We start from the raw sequence: 8,263 nt of genomic DNA, 5'->3' as shown, positions 1-8,263 counted from the left end.
ACAAAATTGCATAAATACCGAGTAAGTTTTCGAATATTCTTAGAATGTCTGCATATTCCTCATCAAAATACGCGTTGTTTGCACTTTGAAACATTAAGATCCTTCAATCCGTTCAGAAGTTATAATATTTTAAACATACGTAATGAAATGTCAAACGAACATTATTTATCTTTAAAACATTATAACTTCTGAACGGATTGAAGGATCTTAATGTTTCAAGTTGCACACAACGCGTATTTTGATGGAGAATATGTAGAAATTATTTATATATACCTATAAGTATTCCATTATTTCAAATAATAATTCTTATTTATTTTATTTGCAATTACTGATCATATCTGTCAACTAGCGACTCCCTCAGCCAATCAGCGTTAGCTTCAGGAAAGTTTATAAAAACCCGTGTCCCCCTGGCGAGCGCGCGACAGTTTTCATTCAACCACCAAGCAAGACGGATCGTAACGAGATGAAGAATTTAATCGAAGATTTCCATTCAATCAAAATCGAAGATGGCGAAGAAGATGGTTGACGAGCAGCGTCGAAGGGACAAACCGGTCTTTTTAAAGACCAAGAATAATTTTATATTGAACAATTCAGAGACTGAACACCTCTGTTATGGAACAATTTATGTAATAAAACTGAACATGGTATATTTGCCTATATATGCAAAAATGGTATATTTGCCTATATAGGCAAAAAATATACAAATACAAATTGAATTCAATATTAAATAAACATTGTTTGTTATAGAATCAAAGAATTATTATTTGAAATAATAGAACAATTAGAAAATAAATCGTGACTTTGGTTATACGCATGTGTCTACATACCTCGAAACGTAAAAATGGCAGGGTAATCCAGATTCGAAATTGTCTGCCGCGAAAACTGGTTTCAGGTATTCAAGAGCACGAAGGAAAGGCTTCCCGTTCACGTTCTTTGAGGTACAATATGTCAGTTTTCCCCACCATTCCGTTAAAAGCTAAAGAAGTTCGTCGTCACTATTGTCGATTTCGTTGCACTGAATTATGCCAAATCTAACCACATTGATGTAACCGCGTTCATGCACATCTCTGTCATGGCAACTTCATAAAATCGTTTACGAATTCTGCGTTGTTCGATAGTGAATCAATTTGAACCGTTGAAACCAGTGAAAATGTAATAAAGTATTCGCTTTTAATGTTGTTAAATTAAATACGAGTCTGATTACGTTACGTGAACACGTGAAAAAAATGTACGAAATATCTCATAGCTTTTGGGAATGAATAAAGAAAGAAAATTAATTTCAAATGTATTACGTCTCTTGTTGTACGTTTCATTTAAGAGATGTTATACATATACAGCAAAAAAATATGATTAATCGTTCAGAACTTATATTCCTGTTAAACCTTCATTTGCAATAAACTTCAGTGATTTGTTTAATGACAATTTAAAGTAGATTTCAATGCTTTATGTAATTATTCGCATACTATTGCCAATTTTTGTCTATAAATTGTATTTTTCTCTGTTTTTATGGGGTCTTGACCCAGTTTCAAACTGGGTTATGGTCACCAGCATTTTGGAAATTCAATTTTAACCGAAAAATCGGTTTCTTACAACCGAAGGAATGATTTAGAGAGGGGGAGAAAGGGAACGCATAGAATTCTTTGAAATTATATCATTTATTGCCCTAGATTTATATTATACAAAGCTTAAATACATATACATATACGTATACATAGTTGCTTGATCTTGAGAATGTGTACACCGTCATTGAATTTATTAGATTGAGTAGTTAGTAAGTAAATTAGATATTACTTATCCATTTACTAAAATACGTAATATTTATTTCATTTCCCTGTATTAAAGAACGTATTTAATAATTTGAAAACCATTTACAAAGGTTATGTTCAATTCTGTCGATACTAACGGTTACTTATAGTTCGTTCACTGGCTCCTACCACTAAGTATAATAGCAAATTTCGCATATATTATTAAACAACTTTTTAAATTTTATTATTCTGGCGAATACTTATTTATAAATTCTTATATATTAATCCCATAACAAGTGATTTATATATATAACACAAGAAAGTATCAAATATTATGTTCCGTTTTCACTTATGCCACGTTTTAACTACGTCTTACAGTAGTAACGTATTTGCGATCAAACCCGCCGTTTATCGAAATGTTTTAACATTGCACAATCGATTTGCATTTGTTCGTGTTATAAATTTAAAAAAATATATGAACAGAATTTTTTTGTATCCTTACAAGAACAGAGAAAAATAAGATGTATTTTAATTTTACAGCTTTCATCGATTAAGACATGGCTTCAATGGAAAACAAATTTATGGTGTGGATAGACGGAGAAGTAAATGATCGGCAATATTTTATTTAACGTTTGTAGTAGAAATATTACATCGAAGCTTCCTTTTTCAGTACACCGGACTTAGAGACGACGATAAAATTTTGGAAATTGCTTGCATAATAACTGACAACGATTTGAACGTAGTTAGCGAAGATTTTAATGTTGTAATTAATCAACCGGATGCAGTATTAGAAAATATGGAAGAATGGTGTATAGAACATCATAATAAAGTAAGTAATCGTTACTTTAGTCGGGTTAAATTTGTTATTCGTTATGTATATTTCCAGTCAGGGTTGGTGGATGACTGTAAATCTAGTAGAATTAGTTTAAAAGAAGCGGAAGAAATGTTACTTAATTTCATAAAGAAGTATGTACTGGAGGGAACTTGTCCAATGGCTGGTAACACAATATACTGGGATCGTCTGTATTTGATGAAATACATGCCATTAGTTCATAAATATTTACATCATAGAATCATTGATGTCAGCACGATTAAACAACTTGTCAGGTCATTACACTTATCTGTACAATTTAGTCATAATTACACCTATGGTTGGTTCTTAAAGTAATATGAATTTTTTTATAGGATGTGGAATCCAAAGGAGTTTGAAAATGCACCTAAAAAAGTATTCTGTCATAGAGCTCTGTCGGATATAAAGGAAAGCATACAGGAATTAAAATATTATAAGAAAAATATATTTATATCTTAAATCCTTTAACATAAAGTAAAAATAAGATAAATTTGTACATACATAGATAATTATCACACTTCTGACATAGTAAATGTGTTTGAAACAGGTTTTCGATTAGTTTATAATAATTTACATTCCAATTTACATGGCAATCGGACGATGAAGAAATTTTAATATGTACATTTGATTTTATGCGCGTTACGTGTAAATAAATAATTATACGTTGACGATCAATCATATTTACAATTGTGTTTTAAAATCGTTTCCCATTTTTCATCCTTAAATTGTATCATTAATATTATTTTCCATCGTACAATAATCAAATAATATAAAAAAATCCGGTTATATTATCATTGACACGCTGCGAGAGACCTCTACCGCGATTTATGCGAATCATCGAAATTTAAATGTTTCAACCGTTAACGCCGCGAGGAAGCTTTGTACACAATATGAAAGGTTGCCAGTTATTTTACAAAAAGGAGAACGAACGTTCGACCGGACGGAATTAAAAGCGATCGAATCAAAAAGAGTACATATTCGTGAAAGATGAACGACATGCGTAGCGAAAATAAGAGGGACAGGAAGCAACACGTCCAAGTTTTTGTTCGCGTCAGGTAATTTGTGCAGTAAACTATCGTTCGCGTACACGAGATTTTTAGTTTAAAATGCAGTGTTATTATTGACGTTGCTTTGTTTCATGTTAGGCCGATAAATAATGCCGAGAAAATTGGGAAGTCGATGACAGTTGTTGATACCCCGTCCAACAAGGAAATATTTATTCGTGAAAGGCCGCACGATAAATTTACGAAGAAATTTACGTTCGACAGAGTATTTGGATCCTTCTCGACGCAAGTATGTATTTTAATGGAATTAATAACATCACTGGATATCTTAACGTCGTAAACTTTCAGGTAGAAGTTTACAATGCAGTCGTCCATCCTATGGTGGAGGAAGTTTTGGCTGGATATAATTGTACAGTATTTGCGTACGGTCAAACCGGTACTGGAAAAACTTTTACCATGGAAGGCGTTGATATCGATCCGTCGTTGCATTGGCGAACAGTAAGTTTCCTAGAACTTAGGCGAATAACTATTAGAAGAAGTCTCTGGTCATTGTTTGTAAACATGTAGCACCCTGTATATACATATACATAATTTATAGGATAACAATGTTGGAATTATACCCCGTGCTTTGAGCGACTTGTTCGACGAGTTACTCATAATGGCGGAACAAGAGTATTCTATAAGAGTGACCTTCTTAGAGTTGTATAATGAAGAAGTATACGATTTATTATCTCCCAGCGACGATGCTGCTAAGATTAGGTAACATACTTTATATGATTTCTTTATGTGGTAGTCGGTTTAATTAACTGAAAAGGTATGTGATATTTTGAAAGGATATACGAGGATTCGACTAAAAAGGGAGCAGTAATAGTACATGGTTTACAGGAAGTGACGATCTATAATAAAATTGATGTATTTAGAATTCTCCAGAAGGGATCTGAAAAACGTCAGACAGCAGCCACGTTGGTGAATGTGAATTCCAGGTTTGTATCGTCCGTAGGCGATGATAAATCCGTTTGATAGATTCTAATATTTGTGTTCTTTGTTTCAGCCGGTCTCACACGATATTTTCTATTACTGTTCACATAAAGGAGAATACTATAGACGGAGATGAACTTTTAAAGACAGGGAAATTAAATCTAGTTGATTTAGCCGGTAGTGAAAATGTCGGGAGATCCGGGGCTGTAGATCGAAGAGCCAGGGAAGCAGGGAATATTAATCAGTCTCTGTTGACTCTTGGACGAGTTATAACAGCACTTGTAGAGAAGACTCCGCACGTGCCTTACCGGTAAATTATATTTGCAAATTCAGAAACTGGATCTATAAAGTTCAATTGAACTTGAACATCTGTTTTTCTTTTATGTACAGCGAATCGAAATTAACGCGATTACTGCAAGAATCGTTGGGTGGGCGCACGAGAACTTCGATAATCGCTACGGTGTCTCCTGCTAGCATTAATCTCGAAGAAACATTGTCAACTCTGGATTATGCTCACCGTGCAAGAAACGTTACGATTCGGCCGGAAATCAATCAGAAGTTTTCTAAAAAAGCTTTGCTACTAGAATACACAGAAGAGATCGAGAAATTGAAGAAAGATTTAGTGGTGACCCGCGAACGAAATGGGGTTTATTTAGCTCCAGACAATTACAATCAAATGCAACTATTAATTAATTATCAAGACAAAGAAATACAACAAAAGTTAAATCATATTAAAGCGGTCGAAGACACCTTGAAGTACAAACAGGTATTTATTTATTTGTTTGCGGAGAAAAATCTGTAATAAAGAATTTTAATTCCTGTTTCAGCAATTATTTAATGATTTAATGGTGAGAAATTCTGAGCAAGCAAATCAATTGTTAAATATAAGAAATCAATTGCATACCACGACGAATGCATTGATGTCAGCCACGTCGAATTTGACGGTGTCTAAACAGGAAAGCGATGAGCAAAAGTACCTTGTCGAGAAACATGCAACCACCGAAAATGTTCTTTTGTCGCAAGTGGAAACAGTTTTGAATGTCGTCGACACGGCCACTGCGGACGTACATAAGCTTCATGACAAAGTTTTTCGCAAAATGTAGGGTATTTCGTACAACGGAATATGAATATTTTTGATTGTACAGTTAACGGCTATGTATTTTCAGGGAGATAGCACAGCGAAATAGCAACGTTGGTCAACAAACTAAAAACAGTATTAAAGAACGATGCAGACAGGTTGAAAGCGACGTTGCAACGCACTCTGCGAGCGTGATACAATTTTGCGCGTCTCTGAAAGAGCATATTAGTAAGAAAACCATTGAATGAAAATATAGTGTATTTTTAGGATTATATTTATCACGTTTTGTCTCTTTAGATGCAGAAAATCGCGCGCTTAGCGAGCGCGTCGATACATTGGTTCAACGTACATCCACGGATCTCATCAATCCGTCGCGAAACATAACTGATGAATTGATGAGACACGTAAACAACTCTGTAAGTAATCAAATGAAATTAACATTAAATAGTGTATACAGACCATTGCAACAAACTATGATGTATATTTTTTTTTAAGTATTCCAGGCATCAAGAGTGGCTCGAGGAAGAAATTGAGAATGTTACAGCCATGACGGAACAAGAATGTAGCATGTTAAATAAGGGTTGCGATACCGCGCAGAAAATTCAACAATTAATAAATAACAAATTGCCGGGAAATTTGCGAGATTTAAGTAACGATGTCTCTGAAAAAATTGATAATTTAATAAAAACTACGAACAACTTTACGTTGTCGATATCCCAATATTCGAACGCGGAGCACAATCGATTAAATAATAATGTTGAAGACATTAGGAGATACGTCGAAGATATTCGACAAAGGCAAATGAACATTATGGAAAAACAGACAAATTTCGCAAAGGTAATGGTTTTTTTAAATTTTATAATTATATCGTATGGTTGATATTTGATATTTTCAGATGATGGTAGATTTACAAAGTAGTTTTGTTAAGTTACGGGAGGAGGACGAGAAAAATCATTCTCTGGCGTGTGCCGCGTTAGATAATATCGACGAATCGTCCGATCTTTTAAACAATGAAGCTTTTAACACTTATAGAGTAAATGTAGAAAAAGAAAACAGTGTACGGGATGAGCTTCAGTGTGACTTGCGAGCAATAGAACAAACGGTTAAAGGGGAAACGGAAAAGGTAAAAAGCATAACAGCCAGCAGCTGAACAAATGCCGTTTCTCCATATTTTAGTCGTATAATTTTGATATTCGTTGCGTTTTATAGTTGAGGATATTGTCAGAAAATTCCATTGCAGAAAGTAAAACGATAGTCGGTGAATTCGAAACGAGTTTGCATAATACTCGCGACACATTAATAGGTCACAAAAGTTGCACAGAGTGTAACATGAAAGAAATGCAGAACAAAATGAAAGAAGACGAAGGTCTAATTTTATCATCGATCAACGTAAGCTTTCTGATCGTTCGTTGGTTTTTATAATATTTATTTACAATTTTAATAATTTACAGGGTATGCACATGACGATTAATGATACGGGCAACGAACGTATAAAATGCTTAAATGATTGGAAAGCATCGTTTATAAATACTTATATGGAAATGATAAAAAAACTTGAAAATGGGAACACAAATGTTGAAAACGCGAGTAGTAGAATTACTGCGGAGATTCAAGCGATACGTGATCGAGTCGACAAATTTTTCACCGATGATTTATATCGAGATGTACCAACAGGTATGTCTATATTTTCTATTTTTATTTGTTAAAAAATTCATCCATTTTTATTAAAATTAAATAGGCTTAACCCCCGCGAGGAAAACTTTTAAATACTCTAAAAAGCTGATTAAAACATCGCCGCCTGATCGAATCCTCAAAAGGTATAGAGAAGCACTCAAAGAATTGAATAACATCGAAGACGAAGTAAGTGTTTTATCACCAATTCTAGTAATATTTTTTATTGTACAAATTTTTATTCAGCGAATATATATACTTTTCCAGAATATACCAGTATCGGAAAACGACACATCGATTAACGAAACTTTGAAGGAAAACTTGAATATACATTGAAAAACAGTTTAGCTAAAATCCCTCTAATTAAGCAAACAATCTGTCGTAAATAAATATAAAGATTTTATTTTATAAGGCAGCGTTTCAACCCGAAGAAGTATATTATATACAGGAATAAAAAAACAATTTTTAAATATATGAAACAATTTAATATTTCTGTGGGGTGTACGCCAATAAATTTCGAGAAGTATCAAAAATTGATCAATTTTATACTTAACACAGCACATCGACTACTGCCACTGAGGTAGCTGTTGTGGCCAGCAGCGTTAAACTATTTTAAATGTGTATTTAAGGAAACTATTTTAAATTCGCAGCCATTAGCTCACTAGGTCTCACCAGGAGGAGGTCACTGCAAGTGGAGACTTGAAAGGAGATAGGATCCCCTTACAATTAAATGCATGATCTTTTTAACATTCTGTCCCGCTTTAAGGGAGTGTATTTTATGCTACAAGACGTGTATAATATAGAAGTTGTGAACGTGTATTTCGATAAAAGCTAGGAAATAAAGGAATAAATGTAAATTGGACATTCTGGATAATCGGTGCAATAAGACATACTTATTATTTACCATTATACTAGTACTAGATATTGTATCTATTTT

The 8,263-nt window shown here is 33.6% G+C and overlaps 2 protein-coding genes across 8 annotated transcripts; both read left to right on the top strand.

Annotated features, from left to right (window-relative positions):
• The first annotated feature begins 894 nt into the window (after positions 1-894).
• LOC122399966 (probable oligoribonuclease) lies at positions 895-3,095 on the top strand. Of its 7 annotated transcripts, none has more exons than XM_043401086.1 (6): positions 1,053-1,152; positions 1,524-1,771; positions 2,286-2,347; positions 2,416-2,574; positions 2,632-2,852; positions 2,931-3,095. In XM_043401086.1, the coding sequence occupies exons 3-6, from the start codon at positions 2,303-2,305 to the stop codon at positions 3,052-3,054; spliced, it is 549 nt and encodes a 182-aa protein (XP_043257021.1). In that variant the 5' UTR covers positions 1,053-1,152; positions 1,524-1,771; positions 2,286-2,302; the 3' UTR covers positions 3,055-3,095. The 7 variants fall into 7 exon arrangements, with proteins under 7 accessions (XP_043257026.1, XP_043257022.1, XP_043257021.1 ...); XM_043401088.1 differs by lacking the exon at positions 1,053-1,152 and adding an exon at positions 1,187-1,228; XM_043401091.1 differs by lacking the exons at positions 1,053-1,152; positions 1,524-1,771 and adding an exon at positions 895-938.
• Positions 3,096-3,497: 402 nt separating this feature from the next.
• Positions 3,498-7,751, top strand: LOC122399912 (kinesin-like protein Klp61F). Its single transcript, XM_043400978.1, has 16 exons — positions 3,498-3,650; positions 3,741-3,888; positions 3,948-4,097; positions 4,198-4,358; positions 4,433-4,582; positions 4,651-4,887; positions 4,968-5,343; positions 5,405-5,676; positions 5,744-5,883; positions 5,953-6,071; positions 6,151-6,492; positions 6,551-6,778; positions 6,865-7,044; positions 7,107-7,329; positions 7,394-7,515; positions 7,594-7,751. The coding sequence occupies exons 1-16, from the start codon at positions 3,583-3,585 to the stop codon at positions 7,660-7,662; spliced, it is 2,985 nt and encodes a 994-aa protein (XP_043256913.1). The 5' UTR covers positions 3,498-3,582; the 3' UTR covers positions 7,663-7,751.
• Positions 7,752-8,263: the final 512 nt, after the last annotated feature.

The sequence above is a fragment of the Colletes gigas genome, unplaced genomic scaffold (genome assembly GCF_013123115.1).
Source record: "Colletes gigas isolate AHSC1104 unplaced genomic scaffold, ASM1312311v1 Colletes_gigas_Sc00015, whole genome shotgun sequence".
In the NCBI taxonomy this organism is placed as follows: domain Eukaryota; kingdom Metazoa; phylum Arthropoda; class Insecta; order Hymenoptera; family Colletidae; genus Colletes; species Colletes gigas.
Note: the sequence above shows the minus strand (reverse complement) of the source record. Positions and strands in the feature narration are given on the sequence as shown.

What these genes read in the sequence shown, in the direction of transcription:
- LOC122399966 (XM_043401091.1), top strand. Translation starts at nt 2,303, where the DNA reads ATGGCTTCAATGGAAAACAAATTTATGGTGTGGATAGACGGAGAA. An exon ending in TGGTGTGGATAGACGGAGAA is followed by an intron (nt 2,348 to 2,415) that starts GTAAATGATCGG and finishes TTCCTTTTTCAG; the next exon opens with TACACCGGACTTAGAGACGA. An exon ending in GTATAGAACATCATAATAAA is followed by an intron (nt 2,575 to 2,631) that starts GTAAGTAATCGT and finishes GTATATTTCCAG; the next exon opens with TCAGGGTTGGTGGATGACTG.
- LOC122399912 (XM_043400978.1), top strand. Translation starts at nt 3,583, where the DNA reads ATGAACGACATGCGTAGCGAAAATAAGAGGGACAGGAAGCAACACGTC. An exon ending in GACGATGCTGCTAAGATTAG is followed by an intron (nt 4,359 to 4,432) that starts GTAACATACTTT and finishes ATATTTTGAAAG; the next exon opens with GATATACGAGGATTCGACTA. An exon ending in ACTCCGCACGTGCCTTACCG is followed by an intron (nt 4,888 to 4,967) that starts GTAAATTATATT and finishes TTTTATGTACAG; the next exon opens with CGAATCGAAATTAACGCGAT.